The sequence below is a fragment of the Calonectris borealis genome, chromosome 2 (assembly GCF_964195595.1).
Source record: "Calonectris borealis chromosome 2, bCalBor7.hap1.2, whole genome shotgun sequence".
Lineage (NCBI taxonomy): Eukaryota > Metazoa > Chordata > Aves > Procellariiformes > Procellariidae > Calonectris > Calonectris borealis.
In genome coordinates, this window is record NC_134313.1 from 33,229,460 (window position 1) to 33,253,517 (window position 24,058).

The following is a 24,058-nucleotide window of genomic DNA, read 5'->3' on the forward strand; positions in this document are numbered from 1 at the left end:
TGTATACGAGAGTGAACTCTTCCTGCTGCAGAGGCATACATTCACTTCCCTCCTGGGGAAAAGGGGGTCAGGGAGAAGTGGATGGCTTTCTAAAACATATTTGCCAAGAGCTTCTGTGTTAAAGGTCTGGAATCACGTGTCAGGCCCAAGAAGTTGCTCGCTCATTCATCTTGTAAGTAAAATGTAAGTCAGTCCCTTTTATGCAAATACAGGACTTTTTTTTCCCCCAGAATCTGGCCCAACTGGACTGGTCAGCTACCATTTTCCTGCAGACTCCTAACTGAAATCAAAATAGTCTCTACTGCTGTAAATGCTCTTGCCTTGCTTGCCAGCCGACATAATACTCCTGTACACTGGGGAGATGTGTGGAAATGCCAAGTCTCCTTTGATGTCTCTGTCCATACCTCAGTTTAGAAAGTATGGGAGAAAATTGCACTTTATTCTGTCAGCAGGTAGGTATTTGCAAATGTAATTCACAAGGTGAAGGGCTGGCCACAGACCTCCTCTGGGGCAGGGCACTAGGACTCCTCGTGTTCCTGAACAGTTTCCTCAGGGTTGCAGACCTCAGAGGATCTGGGTGAGCAGCCTGTGACTTTGTACAGCCATCGTCTTAATCACAGAATGGTTCAGGTGGGAAGGGACCTCTGGAGCTCATCTGGTCCAACCCCGCTGCTCAAGCAGGGCCACCTAGAACCAGTTGCCCAGGACCATGCCCAGATGGCTTTTGAATATCTCCAAGGATGATTTTGTGAGGTACTTACCCTAAGCCCCATTGCTTGCATCAAATTGTGTGCTGCTTGGTTGTGTAGGTGCTTCTGTGCTTCTGTCCTTGATAGTAAATGGTGCAAATTCTATGCTACACCAAATCCAGGCACGAACTTGGTAATTACATGGTGGGAGCTAGTGTGTACCTCAAGCATTGAAGAGTGTTTGCTGGTATTATTAAGGTATTGCTAAGACTACAGATGGTGCTTTTTTTGATGATTATCCTTTCAGATACCATGGTACGTGATTCAGCCTAATATGTAATCAAATCTGCTCTGTTCTTAAAACTTCAGTATCATTTTCATGGTGGGACCTGATGTTGTGGAGTGGGAATGGTGGGCTTTTCTGGAGCTGCTTTTCAGAAATGGGGTGCAGTGTTGAAAGAGGGAGGTTTGCTTTAAGAGTGCAAAAGAGCAGACTTTTCTGAGGGAAGCTGGGAGTCGCTCCAATCGAACTTGCTCAAGTGAAGCTTTTAATTAGATTGCAAGGTTACATACTAAAATTTTGTTTAAAACAATCCTGTTCTGCACTACAGCCTTTTCTTCGTAATCTTTTCCAACTGTCATCTGGCTGCAGCTCAGCACTATTTCTCCAGCGTTTTTGACAGGTTCAGTCTCTTACCAGGGATTGGAGTCTCTAGAGAATGGTAGCATAATGAAGTAAAATAACTAAATACCTTCCTCTAAAATCTACCTGATGGTGTTTTGACTCTGTTAATCTCACTTGGAAATGTTCCTCTGTATTTGCAGAGTTTGGCCTGACTTCTCAAAAGTTGATGCAATGCCCTACCTGATCACTGGTTCTGGGGTGCTGGCTATTGCATCCTTTGGCCTGGACTCTTCCCATAGGCTGGAAATGCTTTTTGCCTGTTATTGCTGGAGTTGATAAATGTGACTGTTTTGACCACTGTTTGAGACACAAAACTTTGCCATAAGTCAGGGATTTCTGCCTAACGAAAATCAAGTGCTGGAGCAGATGTCTTTAAAAGGTAGTGGAGAACCTGTGCAAATACAGACACTTCTGTCTGATATGAACGGGTTAAGAGTCTTACTGTGATACCAGTTTGTCTAGCGGCAAAATATGCCAGAGCGTGGATCTACTCCCTCACAAGATCTCAGGAAATTAGTCTGAGTTTATAATTGGATTGGGAGGAGGAAAGAAGAGAACTGCTGCCTTTGCTAAGACATGCGTCAGCTGTCTGAAATGTTGTGGGCTGAGACTTTGGTTTAATGAAAGAGCAATACTAGCAACCCTGTAATCCTTAACTGTAACACTCGGAAGTGTTTGTGTTGCAGGGTGATACATCTTGAGAGAATACTGATCATTCTAAGACGGTTTTTGTTTGGGTTTTTGTTTTGGTTTTTTTTTTAATTTGTTTGGGTTTTTTTTTTATATGAGTAAGTGAAGGCAGCATTTAGTCTTAAGAAAATGCTGGAGAAGTTATTTTTATGCAAAGAACCATACTGGACAATGCTGTTGCGTCAGGGAGAGCTAGTCCAGAGAAAGCATGTGGGGGGAGGCTGAAATAATGAGATTAATATGGTGGTGTTGAGTTGGACTCTGCAAGAAGACAGCAAATGCCTAAACCCGTAAGCCACAGTCTGCTGACCATTACTTACAGAGCTGCAGAAGCCTGTACTCATACTGTTGGCAACTGCTGTAGCTGTGCAGCTCCATTCATGTCATGCACAAATCTTGGGGGCTGAAAGAGGTATCTGCTGTTTTAAGGGAGGGGAGAGAGAGCACAATGTGGAAGTAGGAGCACAAATGTGCTAATTTAAGGCTTGCTTAGTGTTTGGGCTTCTGTGCTATTGCTTCATGGCATCTTTCTCTCTTAATGCAGTTTTAAGGCCTTGGATCAGGTGCTGAAAGGCTTTACTCGTCTGTAAACTGGTAAGACTTTGAAGATCAAATTGATGCTACAAAACCTAGATTGGCTTAAGATGCATAAGTAGCTTTATAGCTCTTAAAATGGCTTATGCCCTATAAAACTCAGTTGGAGTGGGAAAAGGAGCCTGACTGTTGCTGCCTGATTGGCATCTACCTGGGAAAGACGGGGGTGGGGGAAGACCCAGCTGGAAGGCTTTGCCCCAGCCGCAGTTACTGGAAGGCCTCCAGTCAGTCTTGCCTGTTAGCAGACTGCAGAAGATGCAAATTCAAACCAGATATAGGCTGAGCAGGCAGTTGAATCTTAACAATCAACCTTAAAATAAGAGATTGAATGTTTTTGCTATGCCCCCAAAACAGCAAGCGCCTCTTCCCCCTCTTTGGCAACAAATTCTTCCCCTCATCTTTCCCCATCCTCTTTTGTTTGTTGAATTAGGTGCTGGAGTCATGGTAGGCTTGCCAAAAGTATGGGCTGTGGTGCACAAGTTTGGCATCTCTGTGCTTAAACAGGACACAAACGCAGGACATCCAAGATGGTGAAGGTGCCTACGTAGCAGCAGAACTCTAATTAGATTAGGCACAGATCTTGTGGATTGGTTATTTAGGTGGCTTTATCCAAAGTATCGTTTGGATCTTGTCCTAGGGTAGCCTCTGCGTTCCTCCAATCCTGAGGCATTAGTGGTAGCCTTTCCATTTTGAATTTAACTCTTTGTATGAAACACTACTAAACACATAGTTTAGTTGCTTCAAAGCCCGGAGATGGTATTCCGTCATGCTTGAGCTGGGGTTGGTTTCTTTAAGGAAAGAAACCATGTATAAACAAACTATTGTTCTGCTAGACCTAATTGTGGGAAAAGCAGCTTCTCTGCAAGGCTACCGTAACGTCTTATCCTTGCTTAGCTACCGACAAGGTAGAAGTGCTTTAACATTACATTGCCTTACTTAAATTGCTGCTAGAGCCTTGAGCTAAGGTGGAAGCTGCAGACCTGAGCAGCAGGTGGTATCTGAAGAAAGAACGATGTCTGAGACGGCAGGCAAATACTGGTTAACAGTGTTTGCTCAACTTAACAGCTTTTCTAGCTGTGCAGGAAGTTCCCTTCCTTATGATTCACGATGTGCACAATCTGTGCTGACTGTTGATGCTAAATAGTTACCTGGGAAAGCTTTAAGCACACTCTCTAACCTTAACAGAGGAGATTACAACATGATTAATGGTAGGAGTTGTGACGGTAACGCTTTGCTGAGGCTTGCCGAGCCTTCCTGAGCCACTTTGTGACATTCAGTTGAACTTGTCAGTAATTGGTTCAAGCATCCTTGACAGAAGTTATCTACCTTCATGCAGTCTCTCAAACACCAGCTTCTAAAATGGCAACCAACCAACCTCTTAGTCATGCTGAGCTGTTAAGGGTAAATGAATACTTGTTCTGGAACAGCAAATCTTCAGTTTTAATCTCTTGCATAGTGAGCAAAACCCCACTGCCACTTGTCTCTGGAGCGGGTGTGTCCTTAGGCTTCAAGATCTCTTCAGGTACTGGCTTGCAGCTGATACCTGCAGTAACAACCAAGGTACACCTGTAACAATTGAATTTGCTCTGCAGGGCAAAGAACAAAGATACTTGACTGTGCACAATAACTACTCTAAGCCACATAACAGAAGTCTAAACTTAAGCTTCAGCTCCAAAATGTATGTCTTTCACTGGGAAGGCAGGGTATATCTAGCAGGGTATGGCTCTACAGCCTCAGTTCCATCTCGAGCTGCATGTGCTCTGAATTACCGTGAAGAGTGAGGAGGAGGAAGGCCATGCAGCAGGATATTCTGGTTATGGGAGAGCCCTTTAGAAAGGCCTCATAATGAGCCTGTTCTCATAGTGTAGAGAAATCTTGATTCCTGCCATTGCCTAGCTATGTTCAGACTGTTGAGAGCTGCTAAACTCGTCAAAAGGCTTCATGCTGCAGAGCAAGACTTCTGTGTGGCTGCTGTCTGTCATCCCCATCCTGCTTTGTTTCCTGGGGCCATTGCTTTAATTTGGAAAGTCCCTTGGAGAGAAATTCATTCCTCCTTCAGATGCAGCACACTAACAGCTAGCAGGGCCTATATTCTTCAGACTGCCTTTAGGTAGTATAGGGGAAGTTGCTGCTTTGGTCTGCCCTGAATTCCTGGGTGTGCTAAGGAGCTCCTGGGGAAGAAGTGGATAAACTGGCTGTTATGGCTGGCAGGGGAGTACTTGTCTTCCCTGAAGTGGATGAATTAGGGATGACAGGTAGCCTAGAAGTTGTCCCACAGCAGGTCTGGAAGGATGGATTGCAGTCCTTTCTCCTTACAGCCAGATTGGCTTGTATTTCAGGGTGAAGACCATCAAACTTCCCTAGGCGATGAGGAAGAACCTTGTTCAGTGAGACAGCTTCCTTCGTCACTGGGTAGGATTTGTAGCTGAGAATGAGCAAGGAGTGATGCCCCGGTAAACTCCTGCAGGTATGAGAGCAGGAGGCCAATGTGTTTAGGCAGCTTGTTTGGGAGGTGCTGTAGCAACCCAGCTGTATGGCCACTGTAATCTGAGCAGAGTGGGTAGTTTGAAGTAAGGAGTGCTTGCATGGTCCCTCTCTTGGCAATGATCTTAGGACAGTAATATTTCTAAAAACCAGAGAATTGTCTCGAGTGACTTTTGGGCTTATGCTCAGGCTATGCATGAGCTTGGGTGCAAGCAGAATTCAGCCTCTCATGTGGAGGCTCAGATTTGTAACTCAGCAAACCTTCCTTGTAAGCCAAAGGTATGTTCTAGCAGTGGGCAATGTCCTGAACTTGTCTCTCCGACTACACTGAAGATGTGTTGGAGAGTTTGGCTCTGTAGCGGTGACAGGCCAGGTCAGCGGTCTTAGACTGGCAATCCAGATGTCTCTAGGGACATGAAACCAACTTTTGCACAATAAAGATGCAGGGAGAGTACCAGATTTTTTTGAATGGATGGTATGGGGTAAAACTGAACACGGGGAGTTTCCTGTAAATGACAGGAACCTAAATGTTGACTCTAGTAAATGCCCTTGGCCAGGAAATTCCTGATTGTTAGCAGGGATGAACAGATCTTCATAAGGGGTTCTTTTTCCTGTAATAGCTACTTTCAGTTGTTGTAGCCTGCTAGCATTGACTGGTGTTACATTGAATGATTCTCTGGGATTGGGAAAAAGTCCTACAGGGTAGCCTCACCTTCACTCTCTCTGTGCTGGGACAGCAATGGTAGAAAACACCCAGCTCTTCTGGGGTGCCACATCTGATAACTTGTCATTTTGCCTAATCCAGTTAGTACAACTACTGCCTGAGCCTTTTGTACAGAAGGCAGTCCCCGTCTGCTGAGTTACAGGAGGCTGCAAAGCAAAGTTGGTAGCTATTCATATTAGCGTGCTTGGTTAATAGAGATTATATTATTACTGTAGCTGTGTTACAGTTCTCTGCTGCCTCTGGATGCTTTAACTAGAAACTGTGACCAAAGCTTTGACCTTTGTCAGGTGAACTTTGCAGTATTTCTGGCAGATGCCACAGCCACGTGTCAGAAAAGGAGAGGGGCATTTTCTTCTTTTCAGTGGGTTCGGAAAATAGCAGAGACCTGTGTTTCAGGCTCCGGCACTCTCATTGTTACGAGCCTGCAGGTAGTCTGCACCAGAAGCCAATGTAGGTCTGCAGCCTACAGGAACTGCTCCTTAATTAGCTGGAAGGTCTGTTCCTGCGCCCGCTGACTGCAGTGGAAATGGGAAGTTAAAACTTTACAAGTGGTACGCTTTCTTCTCGGATCCCCAGGGAATACATTTCCCAGGCTTGACTTGGGTATGCTGCAAGGCTCCTTCACTTCTACAGCTTTGAGTGGAAGGTGGCGTAATGTCTCTGGTCGGCTCTGTCTTAAAACAACATTCCTACAGCGGAGGAAAAGATTAACTTCCATTTGATTATGCTCCTCTGTGTGCAGGCTGCAGTGAAGAGCCCAGGTGAAGGTGTGGGTTTGGGAGGAAATTGTTGCTCAACTGTAAATGTGATCTACCCTGCTAGTAAGCTTGTTTTTTTCAGTGAAAGAAGCTGACCTTGGAAGAAGAAAAAAAATGAAGCACTGCAAAACTGTGCTGAGTGCCTCTTTTAGGTAAGAGGCACTTCTGCTTCTCAGGGCTAAATCTTATACCCCCAGCATGAAGCCAGATGGCTTACGTAAGTTGATCTTTCTTTATGGTATATGTGTCAAAACATAAATACATTTCATCAGGACAATGCATTCCAGTGTTACCGGTTCCTGGCATAACTGGCTGCTCTAAGTGACGCGGGCTGAAGCACTAAGGACATAGGCAGTGCACTTCAATAATCTTTTTTAAAAAAAAAAACAAACCTGAACCAAACAAAAAAACCCCCTCAAAACAAAAAACAACAACAAAAAAACACCCCCCCCTCCAAAAAAAAAACCCCAAACCAAAACAAAAAACCCCAAAACCCTTTATACCCAGGTGTGTTTAGTCTCATGGGCAAAAATCATAATGCACAGTAGCACCATTAAAAAACCTAGGTGGTGTTTATAGCATAGCCTTCAGAGATGAGTGCTGCTTTCTGCTATTCTCAGCCCGCACTACAGTGTGATACCCGGGCAGCAGAGACTGGGTTCTGGCTGCTGGTTGTTAGAGCTGGAGAAATAGTTACGCGCACAGAATTTTCCATTAATCAGAGGAAAAAGTCCTACACAGATGGTATATAGGATAGATTATGACTAGTAATCCTTTTGTGTCCTAGAAGATTAAGGATATCCTGGTGTAGCTGCAGTCAGCTGACCTTTTTTTATTTAAATGATTGAAAATTCTTGATGCAATTCTCTTAGAGGACCAATGCTCTTCTAGAAGCCACGAACGGCGTGCTGTGAATGTTTGTTAAAGGAACGGTCTGTTTAAGTCCAGCCCCGGTTATAAATTTACAGGAACTTAACTTTGTGCCATGTAAACAGCAGGAGCTACAAGATAGCTAAGAAATCACTTGCTAGATGGCTCTATCAAATTTAACAGAGGCGTAACAGAGTTGAATTTTATGAGGAGGTATAGTGAGTGTCATGTGAAGAAACGGAGGGTTCCTGAATCCTGCTGTCTGGGTCGCCCAAGAAAGTGAAAATGAATGCTTTGGTGGAAGAAGAGGACAGCTGCGCGCTCTGAATTTTCTGGCATGGATCTGTATGAGGATTACAAATCGCCCTTCGATTTCAATGCTGGAGTGAACAGAAACTATCTTTACCTGTCACCTAGCATAAACCTTTCTCCACCCGGATCACCTACATTGGTGAAGTCTGGTAACTTTCTTCTCTTTCTTTTTCAAAACCTCTACATGGAAAGCTTAGTGATTAATATCTGTAAAAAGGAACTTCTCAAATTAAGAATCTGTAAAATTGGCTGAAATGCAGGTGTAAATGAAGGTAAAAGTTGACCTGCTGTTAACTCTGGTAGTTTATTAGCTTCGGTATATCATGTAGGTAATATCTCATGTGCTATGCATTTACCAGCTTTGCCTTATTTGTTATTTCTTAATTCAGTAGAAAGGCAGTTTGAGGGAAAACGAAGTGAGCAAAAAACCTAGGAACAAAAATCTTCTGCAAGATTGGAGTAATTGGCCTAGTTTGACTATTAGCTTTTTTGGGGAGGAAGGTAGGAATTGCATACTTAGTATGACTTCAGAGCTCTGGATAGACTAACATCTGCTCTTGCCTTAGTACTGAAAATACCACCGATTAACAAAAATGCCCTCTAAAACCTTTACTCTGTTCCACCTAGCATTTAAAATGCTGTAAATCTTACACCTGCAGATACTGTACTTGCACTCTGCTGAGGAAGCGGCTGTTGCATGCTGTGCTGCAGCAGCATCAGGCTAGTGCTTAACTCTACTAGTTTCTAGCTGGTAACCTATTGTACAGAATACCTACAGCCGTGCCTCCCGACACATCCTAGTCTGGTTTTACCACTTTTCCTTTCCATTCTGTGCTGCCAGACATGATCTTCCAGAGCAATTAAAAATATAGAAAGCTTAGCTCTTCAAGGTGTGACAAAGCAAAGCACATTTACAAAGGTGTTGACTTTTTTTTTGATGGGCTTGTTCTTTAAAATGTTAAAGAAACGTGCATCCCTTGGGAAACCTCTGTGTGAACTGAAACAAACCCCTCCATGAACTCGGTGAGCTAGGGGCCTCTGGGGAACAGCGGTCAGCTTTCACTTCTGTAATTACTGCATCTCCCACCTCTCCTAAAGGGGAGGAGTAGTCCTTTGTATCTGGTGATGCATCACCATAAGCACCAACCTTTGCTGGGCTTTTTTTTCATTCACTTTGAATGAATACATGATTAGTGTTTGGGAGAAGCCCAAAAACTTTCTCCCCTGAGTTGAAGAAATATGTCTCGCTTTGGCTTTTTCACTGAGATAAATGGGAATCGCTTAAATTTGATCTTTCTTATATATTCCAAAATAAATATCCTCTGTAGCACTGTACATTACTGAAATGTTGGACTGATCTTATACTCTTGTAACAGCTTGTTCTCCTGAACTCTAACAAGTGCCTTTTTCTTTAGCTTTGCCAGCTGTATAGTGATAGCCAAAATGCTCATTCTGAATGTCTGACACAGAATATGTCCGTCTAAAGATAAAACTTTGTGAAGGCTAACCCTCCTCCTCCCCCCCCGTCCCCCCCCCCAGAGGCTGCTCATCTGAAATGACCAGTACTTCCTTAAAATGCTAATCTCTGAATTCAGGCCAGAAAGAGGTAGGAACTTCTGGTCAAAATAGAGCATGAACTTGGGTTGAAACCAACTAAAGCAAACCCCAAACCAGAAAACCTGAGTGTAAACTGAATGACTCTAATGCTTTGCCTACGCCGGCAGAATAATAGGGACTTATGTGCCGTTTTCCTGAACGTGATCTGTGGAGTCCTAATCAATTACCTTGTTCATGTCTTTATTTGGTTCGTTTAAGTAAACTGCTGGGATAATTTGTTAATCTTAGAAATACAGATACATAAAAACTGACCTTAAAAATAGGTAGGTTTTCCCAATACTAGATAAGTCTTCCCAATTTTTTTTCCCAACAGAATTTTTACTGTTTAAGAGTTTGAGATGTGAAATGCTCAGCTAAACTTGGTTATAGCAATCAGAGTACCAAATGACTGAATTTTAAGTCCTTTGCAAGAGAAGTAGCAAAAGGCATCAAGTTGGAAGCCAATAACAACAGTTCTGCTGGTAAACAGAGAAGACCACAAGTGAGAAATGCTCTCTTAATAACAGATTGAGCTGAAGTATTTCCATCTGTTGGCTGACTGCTATTTCCCTGGTTTCTTGCCCCACACCCCACAAAAATATCTAAGGGGGGCTGTGCATCTTTCCTTACAAAGCTTGCTCAAAGCCAGGATCTTACTGTTTGTTAGCCCTAGTTTATGGGGTATATTTGTGTTGTAGCCACACCATTGTGGAGGTCTGTGAGTTTTTATCTGTGTAGACAACTGTGTCTTGGTCAGGCTGCCTAGCACGGCCTTCCCATAGCACAGATGAACCCTGTGTCCTGCAAGTATTGAAGTGAACTGAGTTATGGGAGCAAAGTGAGCAGAGAGGTGAACAGTAACAGGGGATGAGAGGGGAGGTGTCAGAATAAAGACTGATGGGAAGGTGTTTGCATACTTCAAATGGAGCTAAAGAAAAAGTAATAAATGGGAGGCAGGCAGAAGGCAAGGAGAGGAGAGGAAGGCATGGTTAGATGTACATGTGAGGTATGGAGGACTCTGAGTAGCAGTGATTTCCTGTCTTCCTAAAAGATCTAGAAATGGGAAGGGGAGGAGAGGTCATTCCCTTGCTCCTTAGCATTGTGTCTTAAGTTCAACGTAGACAACAAGCAGCACAAACTCCCTTAAAACACCAGTTTTCCAAAGAGAAGGTACGTTCCCAAAACAGAAGCTATTGCTGCGGGAGACAATCCAGCATGTTTTCCTGCTGCTGGATTCACTTGATCTATTTTTGGCGAGATAATCCAGATGACTCTTTATAACCAGATTGAACAGACTTTCAGCTGGACATGCTAATGCTCTTGGAGTCAGCGTGGTCTTTGGTACTTGCAAACTTTCTGAAATGGCTTTTGCAACGGCAGGCTCTGTAGTCCGTGAAGGGCCTGCAGATGGAGAACAGGGTCAGGAGTCAGAAGCCAACGTATTGGGGGTCGTAGAATGTCAGGGGAAAATGCAGTTTAAATTGTTAGTTTTCCTTCAGTATAGGCATATGTAATTAATAGGACAAATAGCAATTTGACAAAAGGGTATGGCATTCTTAACCATTTGATGTTAAGAAAAGGAAATGTGTTGATGTATAAACAAAAATTATCTGATTGTGAGATATGAGCTTGTAATATGTTTTTTTTTGGTGCTGTAGCGCTGTGCTTTGGTTTGGGCATTAGACTTGAACTTTTTTTCTGTCCTAGATTTCTGCCAGAAAATAGTGTATTGGGAAACCTGTAGGAACTACATTATGTTTGTGTAGAAGACAGACGTAAATCTCTGGGAAAATGTGGTATAGATTTCATAAATAAATGCAGAATGGGGTTTCAGTTGCTTTCTGTATGCTTCATTCTCAGTGTACTCCATGGTAACTTACCATTTACAAATGTTCTGCCCATGTAGCAGTGTGCTTCTAGAGGACAAGCGTTCTGGACACAAATACAGGCAGAAAACATACTGTTTTGGAAAGAATTTGTGGAATTGAGCTTTACCTGAGGTCAGTAACTTGATCAAGAACAAAGCCTCTTCTTTCTTAGGCTTGACAGCTACTAGAAGCATGTTTCATAGAATACCTACAATTAATTACAGACTCGCAGAATCTTTTTTCCTTGACTTTTCAGTGGATTGTGATGTAGCTATTTGATATCAAGCTTCACAACGAAATCATAGTGGTGGTCTCATTGCACATTAATGAGTTTTTGGATTCCCAGACCAAATGGTAATATGGAGTGCCATCAGAAGCTGCTGAAATGAGGATGGAATTTTATCTTGTTAATTACTGTAGTGACTAGTAAAGGAACATTACCTAGTATGTCCTCAACTTGTCTGAATTATATATTTATATGCATATATATACATACACACATACACTCACAGTCTCTCCTTACAAACAAACAATCCTCCTGTTTTTTTTTCTTCTATTTTAAGATTTTTATTTAATTTCTTTTTTACTATCTGTAAAGCTATTTTATCTCTTGAATAGAGAATTAGTTCTGGGAATCCACAAGCATTCCAGTGTGCAGTCTCTCTGCGAACTGGTCTCTTTGCAAATTAGAACAGGATTCCTTAATTCTGGCAAACTGTATGTTTAAGTGTCAGCTACAAAGACTCAAAATCGGAAATCTTGTGCTGGAAAATCTGTTTGTTGCATTGAAAGGTGTTTAAAGTGATCTTACTGCAAGCACTAAGGACTAAGAATAAATGAATCTTTAAAGTGAGCGCGTCATAGTAATACAAATAATATCGTTCTCCTTCCTTTCCCTGAAGCTGTGAAATCGAAAGTTGAGAAAGACTATAGGGGTGTTTGGGATTTATACAGAAGAGTTTGGCAGAGTTTTGGTTTCTGGATTTGGAAGGGGAAGAGGCAGCAGTGTGAGTGGATACACATCCTCATCAGTCCCTTCTCAGCATTCCACAGCTTTGTCTGAAGTGACGGCCTTTTGTTCGCAAGCTCCTTCTCCGTGCTTCTCATCTGTCTTAATATCCGGGTGCAAAGCAGCAGCTTACTTCTAGTTCCACAATATCTGCGACTTTCTAGCCACAGTGGTCCCAGTTACTAGGGAGAGAGAGGTTGTGCACAGTACAGGGAAAGAGTTCGTACTTGCAGTGCAACCCTTTTCTCCACTGTTGCTGAGCTTGCTTGTTACCATGACTGCTCCCAGTGTGCTGAGAATGGGTGTTTTTCAATCTGATCCAGAGAGCAGTGAGGGAGGTCTGCATTGGTCTTGAGCACCTCCAGCGCTTCCAGAGTTTCTGTGCTGCATGAGCGAGAGAGGGCAGAGAGCGCGTGGACCCCTGGGCGGAGGTTGTGTAGGAACCACGGGTTGGGATGTAGTGTTCTGCGCCTTGGTTTCTGTCTGAGTAGTGGGATGCGTTGTTCTCAACGTGTTTCCAGTCTTCTATTTTAGCAGCAGTTGCAATTATATTGAGCTTTAATACAACTTGATAGAACGAAACAGCCAGTAAAATGCCTCTGGTTTCCTGTGCGTGGTAGTACTCGAGGAGCGTGACTTTGGTGTCCTCTCATCAGTTTTCTTTGTGCGCTGGCACAGAAGGGCTGTATATTAATGTTAGCTGCTATCTGGCAGACACGTGATGATCTGACTTTTAATGATTTATTCACCTCAAGGGCTGCTGAGAAGTGACTCTATACCTGAGGTTGGAGAGGATGCTGCTGCTACAGTGGGTATGGCAGAAACACTCTCAGAAGAAGAACAGGATGAGCTCAGAAAAGAGCTTGCTAAGGTAAATCTCTTGCAAATAACTCTTAAACTGGTTTTGAGAATGAAAATCTGGGATAATGCTGTCTTTGAACATACAGTTAATGCTTTGCATCTATATTTTGTGAGTGTCTAAAGCTGGGTACGGTATTGCGGATAGGGAAAGGGAAGGTGTCAAGGAGAAAAGAACAGCCAATTCTAGCCATGGGGAATTAATCTAGAAGTGCTGAGTGTACAGATCTTAAACCAAGATGCATAAATGCCTAACCCTTTTTTTTTTTTTCCCCTCAAGTGATAAGGGGGTAAATAAGCTGTCAAAGAGAACATGGTTGGAAGCCAAAACCAAATATTGTCTCAACTGGTGTGGAGTAACTAAAACTGTTGTTTTCATGAAGGATGCTTCGTAGTAATATCCATGTAGACACTGTTTTGCTAATGTCTAACCATGTAACTATTCTTGACACAGTTCATGTAGCAGAAGTTTTTTTAAGAGCGAGTTAAAGTAGCATTCTTTGAAGGACAGTCAAATATTCAAGCCTGATACGTGCATTTCAAAAGTTGTCAGAGTCAAGCTTTATTGAGTCGACAGTCTTTTTTCTTTTGTAGCTGTATGTGGCTTTAGGACCCTAGTAAAAGACACTAGCTTAAGCCTAAGGTTGGCAAACAAAGGTTAGCTGTGAATTAAGCACGTTTAATGCAATCTTGGTTTTGGCAGTCCTGAGTATTATTGATGCCAAACCAATCAGCTGAAGATGGTGAGGGAAATCTGGTCCTGCTAGGGTACGTCACGCTGGACTTTGGACAGGTATCCAAAACAAAGGTGCATTGAAGTTATTGGTATTTCCTCAAAGGAGCTTAAATGAGTGGGCAGCCTGATACTCTAAAGTAGGGTGGTCCAGTCTGGATGGGGAAGTAGGGTTGGATATATGCCTTTGTCTTTGTACATATGGCCTTAGTGCCTCTGTCACATCTATATAGTCCACAGAATGGCATCATAAAATGGTTTTGACATCTCTGATCATGATCTGGTTGTGCTTCTGTGAGAGGCTTAAGAGACCACCTCTGTAAAAAAGGAAGTAAATAAACAGTACAGTTTTCTAGTTGCTGAACTGTTGTTGTGGTTTTTTGGGTGGGTGTGGGCTTTTTTTGTTTGGTTGGTTTGGTTTGTGTTTGTGGGTTTTTTTTAAAACTGCTCAGTCTTCCACCATTTCCACCCCTGCTCTGGGGAAGGCACTCCTGTGGTTGGATCCAGCCTGCAGTTGCTGGCTTAAGCCACAAAAGAACCTTTCTGTTCAAGCAAGGAGACAAAAACTGATGTATGGATCAGACATGCTCTGAGCTTCCTGGTACTGGTCATATACAGGAGAATGGAGAATACAGGCTTGGCAATTGTCCCAGGTTTGACTAATCTTCAGGCTTCATATAGGCTAATGTTGTCTAAAGGTAATGATTTTTAACTATACAGTCTTAGTTACCAACTTCCTTGTGCATATTCCAGTAACAGAGCTAGCTGCAGGTAGATTACTTTCTCACTAGCTCTTGCTGTAGACTATGTTGGATTTCCCTTTTAGTATTTAGAAACAACTGTGAGGCAATGTTAAAAACGTGTTAGCCCTCCCATTACTGATACCTAGTAGGTGTTTTAATGATGTATATTGCTTGTTAACTTACTTCTCATCAACTCTGCTGCCACAGGTGGAAGAGGAAATCCAGACGCTATCACAAGTGCTAGCTGCCAAAGAGAAGCATCTAGCAGAGATCAAGAGAAAGCTGGGAATTAACTCATTACAGGAACTAAGGCAGAATATTACCAAAAGCTGGCAAGATGTTACATCAACCACAGCGTATGTACCCAGTTCATGATGATTGTGTCAGCTGTTGAGGTGAAAACTATGTAGTTCTTGTGTCATGTCTAAACCCTCTGTTCTTGTGAAATGAGATGAGTGTAGGTAACACAAAGTTAAGTTGCACTAAAACTTATCTGGATAAATCATCATAGATTTCTTTAAAGAAGGCCACTATTAGCCATATCATCTCATGCAAAATAAGAATGATTGACCACAATATGGGCGATTCTAATACGCTTTTTGTCTGACAGATTTGAGATACCATTACTGAGATACTAAGGTGTCCTAAGTCCAACAGAATACCCTTCTTCTCCAGCCTGAAAAACAATTGTAATCTGAGCTCATGCAGGAAGAGTACAAAGTCACAGTTAATGTTCTTGCCAAACACAACTGTTCGCTTAAGGTCTAGAGTGAACTGCCTTCTGCAATTAACAACTACACAGAATGTAAGAGGATGTACTCCAAACTTTTTATGGTGAAGTTTATTGACAAAACCATTCGGTACAAGATTTTGGATGCTTGGCACAAAAGATAGACCTCTCTTCTTTTTCAGTGTGTGTGCATGGTATTGTTTTCTTGGGGTTTTTTGGTTTTGTTTTGGTTGGTTGGTTTTGTTGGTGGATTTTTTTTTTTTAAAGTCCTGCTATAGCAAATAGCCATCTGTTGTGGGGGGGGGGCTAGTAGCTGCGTGTTGGTGAACCTGATCTGAAGTCTGAGGTGGCAGAGATGCTGTAGCCAGAAGGGACTGCAATGGCTCAAAATAATCTCTTAAGTAGCTTGCCCATTTGACCCCAAAGTTCAAGTATACCTCTGGGTTTGATACAAATTTACACACACTAAAAGGTTCCTTATGTATTCTATTAAAATAACAACAAACTTAATTTTGTTGAACACAGATACAAGAAAACATCAGAAACCCTGTCTCAGGCTGGTCAGAAGGCCTCTGCTGCTTTTTCATCTGTTGGTTCAGTCATAACCAAGAAGTTTGAAGATGTCAGGTAGGTTTCTTTAGCTTTTCCCAAGTAGTTGCATTTTTGATTTAAGCGGGTGATCACTCAAATAAATTTATGCTGTTAATGTACCTAACACTTCTGAAAGTTAATCTATCAAGAACCCTCAGCATCTGTTTTAGGAGAGCTGAGCGACTTGCTGCAAAATCTGCTTGTATGTCCTCACTGATGCAGAAGAGTTCTGAGGTGTGTATTTTATATATGCAAGAGAAGCAACGTATGCTATTACCTCCACTGCTACTCTTGTTTTTCTGGTAGGATTGCAGGTGGCAGTGTCTCTGCCTGCCTCTATGTGATGCACTTAGCATTGTCATTTCTGTTCTCTGACTTTCTCAGCTTGTGGAATACTACATTTAAAAAACTGATGTCTTTAACTATTTGTGGTTTGGTTTGGTAGTTGGGGTTTTTTGTGTGGTTTTTTTTTTTTTTTTTTTTTTGGTCTCGTGTGTGGATTCCTTTCAGGTTTTATTTCTTTGTAAGCTGTTCTACCTCATAGCAGTGGCTTGATTTTATTACCTTTTTAATAGACTATTGGCACTTTTTAATTCTTAAATATTGGCATACAATGTATTTTGACTTTGTGTCAAATGACACAGCCTTCATGCAAATTAGGTAAGTTTGGTGGTCATTTTTAGCACTATTGTGAGCTGCATGCAAAACTCTCCCTAGATGCAATTCAATCATACGCTTAGTTTACAGTTCTTTGTTTATTATATAATTTTTACTACTGGAACATATACAACTTTTCATCTCTGCTTGTAATTTGTTGTGAATAGTGGATCAAACTTATTTTTCAATTACTGGACAAATAAAAATTCACACATTCTAACAGAATATTGCTGCATTGGAAAGCAGTGTAATAAAATCAGCTCTCTGTTTTAAAGTGCTGCCATTAACCTCTTTCTTGCTTTTTGAAGTCTAGTGAGAAAACACTTTGAGGTGCAGCTACACAATTACATATTTTTATTCAGATTTATCAGAACTTCCTTTCTCTCTTTAATGCTTACTCTGGCATTGTGCAGACTACAGGCATTTTCACATTCCTTTAGGTAAGGTGGGCGCAAAAATTGTTTCTGAAACTAAACATGTAGTCAGACTGTCTCCATTAAAATCTTTAAATAATTTTTGTCTGTAAAAGATAATTTCTTTTTTTCTCCAGTGTTAGTGTAAAACTGAAGCTCTTTTAATGTCAGGGAAGATGTTTCTTCATGTTCACGTGGTAACTATCCCAGAACATGAAATCTTGAGAATACATAATAATCAATTAGTCTCTCTTCCTTGTAAGAAAGGAATCTGTTAAAATGATTCTGCAAGTTTTTTTGTAAAGAGACAGAATATGGTTTTGAGGTCAATGGCATGCAGAATTCCTCCTTCTCTTTGTCTGTACAGTGTTTGTGCCTTGACAGAGTAGAAATTTTCCCTTTTTTCTGTCTATTACAATGGCTGTTTAGCATTGTGACTCTAATCAAATCACTAGAGACTAAATGTAAAATAGTTTGTGCATTCTCTGTTCATAGTTTGTCCAGTGAAACAGTCCTTATCTTTGAGTTTATTACTTTAGTGGCTCCAGACACTGAGTATTTTAGTTAACCTTGTCTGCATTGCCTTTTATCTGCTTAGCCTAAGTAAATATTCAATGTTAAGTTGTCAGTAGTTAAAATTCCTGTGTAGCAACTTCTGTCCATTGCCTCTGATCCCGACTATGCACACCTCTGAGTCTGGCTTCATCTTTTCTGTACTCTCCCACTAAATAGCTAAAGACAGCAGAAGGATCTCTATAAAGATGTAGGGATCTGGCTCCTAGAATCCTAACTAGGAGCTATAGCCCCAGGGGTGGTGTCTGGGGAGGAGATGGGCAGCGGCACAGGACACTATCAGAACTCAGACTCTGAAGAGAGTTCAGTATAAGAGTATAAGAATAGCAGCCTCTCTGAAATACATCAGTAGCATCAGTAAGACAAAGGGAGCTTGGAAGATGTCTCTATACCTTTTGGATGCAGAGCTCTGCTACTCACTTAGCAGGGTTCACCTTTCTTCCTTAAGGCTATGGTGTCCCCTTTCTAGATTAGACTATTGCATTTGATGAGGACAAGCACAGACTCATAGCTCTCTTCTGGCTTCAGGAGTTTGGTACCTCAAAAGAGTGTCATAATTACTCAAGTTAGTGGCTAGGTGGGTGTTGAGTACTCGCTACCAGAAACTGGGCCACTGGCGGGGAATGCAATAGGGCCAGAGGAGTCCACACTGTTGGTGTGCTTCTCGGGGAGAATTTTGGCAATAGAAATTCAAGGTATGGTTATAAATTGAAGAGCAGCTGGGTTTAAAAAAAAAAAAAAAAAGTGGGAAGAATTAGTGCTCCAAGATCTCAGTTGGACTTAAACAGAAGATTAAAAACCTTTGAGTTTTTTGCTTTTATGAGGACCAAGTTCATTTGGGATTCAACCAGTGAATTCAGGTCCCAGGGTTATGTGACTACTCAAGTAGTGTCTACTTTTAGGACTGCACAAGTCTGAACTTTAGAAAGTTCTTTCCTGGAAATGAGAATTGATGGGCCTGCATGAACGAATACTGAATATGCAGGTGCATTTTTATTCTTAAACTCTTATGTGGCTTCTTCATTGTGGCTTCACTTTTCTTGTACTGTTTTAGCTTTAGGGACTTCTCAGCTGTAATGGCATGATTTCTTCTGTGTTGGACTATTTCCACATGTTCCATGCACAAACAGCACGTGCAGGTCTTCATTCTTCCACTGCAAAGTGATTTTGGAGGGAGTTGCGAAAAGGAGTAAGGCAGCTGGTGGAGCTGTGAACTTGGAAAGTACTGAAAGAGAGAGGAAGAGAGAGGACTGGTAGTGTGAAGTCAGTGCATTATTGCTTCCTTTTTGTGTTTGTTTCCTCTGCTTTTTCTTACGCTGAAAATGAACTCTGTTCCTTCTTACGTTTCTCTTAATACCTTCATTCTCCTTTATAAGAATGTCTTTTGACGAGCTAGCCATCCTTGTGTCGGCAACATCAGTATTATGTGCAAAACAGCAGTAGTACCGAGATGTAGCTCTGGGCAAATGTCCTGAGCAATCATGACTTTGCACTTAGCTCCTCTTGCACTGCCATCCATATTATGGAGTAGAAGTCCTCATCTTTGCCCTGTTCTGAGACTGCAGAATAACTTTCTTTGCTTGCTTTGGAAATCTGATGTGATCATGGACTCGCGGATCATCATTTATCAGCGTATCAGCTGGAAACCTAACTAAACAAAAGCAAATAACTTGTGCTTATGCACTCTCAAGCCCATGTTTTCCAGGCAGGGACTCTGGCATACCTCCTTCTGCATTTTCAAAATGTGAGGCAATGTAGTAGCTATAAAAATAATTGTGTAAAGGGTAAGAAAGCTTTTAATGCAATACAAAATACATGGAAGGCTGGAGAGGAACTTATTGTGCCTTTTTTGGTTTTATATTATTTTTAGAGCTAAGGGTTTGCTTGTGAGCATTGTAAAAAGGGCTTCTCTTCTTCAAACCGCCCAACTTGATGGCCTAGTTGAGTGAGTGCTTTGATGTGGCATTCTGTCATTTGTGAAAAGAAATACAAGTTCTCTTCTTTGTAAAGCTTTTCAAGGCTTAATCGTGCTTCTTTGCACTACTTGAAGAACAGCTGATTTGATGTTAAAAAAAGATCAACTGCACTTATCTAATCCAATTCTCTTGCAAACCAGATCATTCTGTGATAAAACTACGTACTGTCTTATGGTGACATTTTACAAAATGGATACTGAGTATACATAAGTGTATTGTACAACAGCAAGTAAATCCTTCACGAATGTATGAATAGTTCTTCCATTAAATGATCTCTATGAGATTAAACTACGCTTCCCTAGACACCTGGTAAAACATCTGCAATACACCATAGGTGGTTGTTTTTCGGTGTGAGCAGGTCTACAGATTGTAAATATATATGGGGAAAAGAAGGTAACTTTCACCCTCTTTAGCCTTAAACTTCTTGCAGGGAGGCACTTCTTGCAGTGTGAGGGGAAGTGGCTGAGCACGACTGGACAAAGAACTAGTTCGTATCAGCCTAGTTCTGTACTAAAATTTGGCACATAGCGAGACAAGAACTTGTAGTAATCCACATCACAGAGCGAGGAATATAAATTACGCTGCGGGAGACAACTTCTATGTGCTCTGGAAAAGCTTGTGGAAGCCAAACCATCCATGAAGATGAAACACAGCAGAAATGGGGTTGGGGAAAGGGATGAAACGTGGCCACGCATTACTGACGTGTGTCAGGACAGCATCTGGCCTTTGTGAATCTGATTCCCAGTACACTGCATCTACAAATCAACCTTCAGTTGTGCATCTGCCTTAAGGGATCCCAACCTTAAGGGAACTTTTTACCATGTGTAGTTTTTCTTTATCACTGTATTCTACTGATGAGCCTCCTGAAAGACTCTCTTAAAACTCGTTCTGCAATGAGCATGGAACCTTTTTCCTTCTGTGAATGTATCTTCCCTTGTGCTGAAATACTAATTAGAGTTTTGGAGGTGCATCAAATGTGAGAGATTCCCCCTTCTCCCCCACCCCCCAGCAGTTGCCTGGAAAGTATTCTCTTGAAAGACATCATAAAGCCCAGTCAAAATTTGACATTCCAAATATAGTTATGAAAACCTGTGATCATCAGTTTTTCTAACTTACTATTATGGTATTTGACTAGAAACATGTAACATATAAAACTAAATTGTATCAAGGGTAAACAGGGATTTTTCTAGAATATGGAACTAAATTAGATTCCAGATGGTCTTGAAGTTATTTGAGAGCTCCTTAATCTATACCCAGTCACCTCCTAGGAGTAGATGTATGTTGTCACTAAACAAACAGTAACTATATAGCAACACTGGCAGATTACAGAAATCCTCCATGAATTTCAGAACAGGGTTGAGACCAGGACTTTCTCCCTGCCCCCAGCATAAACCTGACCTTGAATATAGATTGATGTGACTGCTCTCACTAGATAATCTATATTGACAAGTAGATAATGTGTATTGATGAGTATGGAAGTCTTACACTGAATTGAAATGGAAGCCTTCTGAATGTAGGAATAATCCTTTCAGTAGGAAGATTAGTTGATTGATAACTCTTGAGTGTTCACTTTCTACTTGATATTGTCAAAACTGTAAATGCAGCATGTCTCTCATTGCTTGAGAAACTTAACAATTAGACAGACTGTTGCAGCTAAGCAGAATATGTACTAACAAGCATGGCACTTGAATCTTTCTAAAAAGGAAAAAAGTTGTTGCAGCTTTTGCTCTGTTGTGTGTGTGTGTGCATGGCTAAGCAATTTAAAAAAGCAAAACCAAGCAGTTACTATTCAAGACCGTATAAGACTGACTGGCTATTTACCAAAAATCATATCCAGAAGTCAGGTCTCTAAGCCAATTTCTTCTCAGTCTATCACTTTAACTAACTTCTCGCTTTCTTTTTTCTTAATGCTGGCATTTAGTATACGCTCCATACAACATTCAATTAGCATGCCTATTATGAGGTAACGTATGCATAATCCAGCTGTTGGGTTTAATTGTGTTCATGTGTGGAATCAAGTCAAATTGAACTTAAGTCAACTAACATAAATTTAAAACAAAACCAAAAAACCCACCCAACTTTGTAATGGATTTCCTGTACTAACATATAGGATAAAATTTGGTTCATTCTGCTTAATGGCGGTGGTTATTGCACATCTGGAATGTGACCAAGTGCACTTTCCTGCTGTTTGGAGAACTATAACAACTTTTCTCTGCCTGTCAGAAATGTAATGCTACTAAATGATTTCAAGTTTAAAAGGCAATAGCTTGGCATCTGTTTTAGAACAATGAAAGTGAGTAAAAAATACTGTGGTTTCACAGAAAGTCTCTTGCTGACTTGGAGTGCTTGCCTTTTTTCTCCCCTTGCTTAGCATTTTGTCCCTCCGTCTCCTGAGAGAGTCTGATTTGAGAGAGAGAGAGAGAAATATGTGTCACTGTGTGCTTTCCCAAATGAAAGAGTGCTGCTAAGTGTGGGTGACCTACACAAATACCAAGCAAAGGGGGAAGAGAAGCTTAAGACCTCTTTTGAAAAAACCCTCCTGTCTTTCATCTTTATATAATAATATTTTTTCAGTCTACTACAAATCCTTAGTCCTGGTCCTGAAGGCAAGCATTTTCCATCCTGCGTAAAGGCAGAAAAGGTGTACAAGCTATTGCACAAATTTGCAAATGGCAGTGACAGCTAGTTGGAGCATTAAGCCACTCTTCTGACCCTAATAAATAATACACTGGCCCTCAGCATTGAAAATCCCAAGCTGTCCTGCTTTTCATATGCAGAACTTAATATTTGTAATCACAGCACTTAAAAGGCAAGGGAGGATCTCCCTTGAATTTAACATGTTAGCAGAAAATGCTGCTGCAAACCATGTTTCGGTAATTGAACTCATAGCCTATTAAATTAAACTAGTTTTCCTATAGCAAGTGAAAAAACTCTGATGACAAGCTTTCCTCAGCAATAATATACTAGGCTAACCAGAAGTGATGACTAAGCTTTTCTGAACAAATCCTTTAAGCTGAAACCTGTCAGAAATAACTGAGAATAATAAGCTAAACCTAAAATACTTGCTAGTTCTCCCTTCCATGTTATGATGAAAGATCCTATTGCTGACCCTGGCAATGCTTAGTTGCCAAAGATACAAATGAGTTGCAACTTGAGTGTGTTTTGAATTTTAGTTTTGTAGTACTTGGGGAGATACAGATCTAAACTATTTTAGGCTACCCTTAAAACAAGGAAAGAGCCCCAAACAAACTGAACTCATGTTGACATGGGAAAAAGCAACTGTCTGATTGTTTTCTGATATTTATAGACTAACCAGATATGTTTTTAATTCTGTGGTTCCTTTTTTCATTTTCCTAGAAATTCTCCTACTTTCAAATCCTTTGAGGAAAAAGTTGAAAACTTAAAGGTAAGCATTACTAAAATGCCTTGGTGATTGTGGAGCTGTGGATGTGGAGAAAAGACTAAGTGGACTCTGGGTAGCCTGTTTTTTAGTTATTGGTAAACTGTTGAAGGTGCTTAGATGACATCTTTTTAAGTACTGTGGAAATGGTTTTTCTGCCTAATGATTTGAGAATAAAAAATAGGCTTCCTGCACCTCTTAGAGAAGGCCTTTAACTAGAAGGACTAACAGCTAGCTAACCTGCACAAAGAGCTAGTATAATATACCTAGTAGTATGTATCCAAAACGCTCTAGCTTTTATTTCCATGCCTTCCTAAGGACTAGTATCTTACACAGGAGTATAGCTTGGGATGTTTCTCTTATTTCTGGCATAAAATACGCAAGGTCTTTGTACCTTATTTTAAAATTTACTCACAAAAGCCTCAAGTGCCAGGAAGAATCATTAATAGCTTCTCCAGGTAAAAGATCACTTTAAAAATAATAATATATGTAACTGGAACCAGATTTGACTGTTCTTGTGGGCACACTGGGTTGGATGCGAAGCATGCAAGCGATAGCATGGGGAACTAGGCATTCCCTTGCAAACTAATTGGCATTAACATTTCTGCCATCCCACAGGGTATATACTGTAGAGGGAAGTGAAAAGACAAACACATTACCTGGAGAAAGTAAAATGGTTGCTATGCTCCACTGAAAATTTCCAGAACTGCTGCTGAGACTGAAAACTGTTCAAGGTTCTTTCTTGAGCAATACAGAAGCGAGTTTTAACTCTGAACCTTTCAAAGCCTAAATGACTTGAAAGGCTGCATACCTTTTTATGCATACGTTTTTAGCTGAGGGTGTGTCAACCTTCAGACACCCTGGAATCAGCACTGCTTCATGCTTTGTGTATCTTGAAGTCAAAGGGAGACTGCTATGTTAATCTGTTCCTAGTGATTGTTTTCTGCATACTTGTCTTTAGAGTATTGCAGAGGTAGCCCAGTCCTGGAAAAGCCGCTTTGCCGAAAAGAGTTATTAAACTTTTTCATGCAGAGGTGCAGGGTTTTATCCATTTAACCATGTTTGGCATGCCATAACTGCAACTTTATGTTGAGGCTCTGTCTAT

At 41.2% G+C, this 24,058-nt stretch overlaps 1 protein-coding gene across 4 annotated transcripts in view; it reads left to right on the forward strand.

The window, feature by feature from the left end:
- Positions 1 to 24,058, forward strand: part of TPD52 (tumor protein D52) — a 129,736-nt gene that overhangs the window by 17,336 nt on the left and 88,342 nt on the right. The window contains exons 1-7 of one of the 4 annotated variants that reach the window (XM_075141605.1): positions 7,481 to 7,955; positions 13,035 to 13,150; positions 14,821 to 14,969; positions 15,869 to 15,970; positions 17,005 to 17,031; positions 21,475 to 21,516; positions 22,911 to 22,959. In XM_075141605.1, the coding sequence (XP_074997706.1) occupies positions 7,784 to 7,955; positions 13,035 to 13,150; positions 14,821 to 14,969; positions 15,869 to 15,970; positions 17,005 to 17,031; positions 21,475 to 21,516; positions 22,911 to 22,959 (657 nt within the window). In that variant the 5' untranslated portion in view covers positions 7,481 to 7,783. Of the gene's footprint in view, positions 1 to 7,480; positions 7,956 to 13,034; positions 13,151 to 14,820; positions 14,970 to 15,868; positions 15,971 to 17,004; positions 17,032 to 21,474; positions 21,517 to 22,910; positions 22,960 to 24,058 lie in introns of those variants that run through there. The other 3 variants (XM_075141603.1, XM_075141606.1, XM_075141604.1) reach the window with 3 other exon arrangements.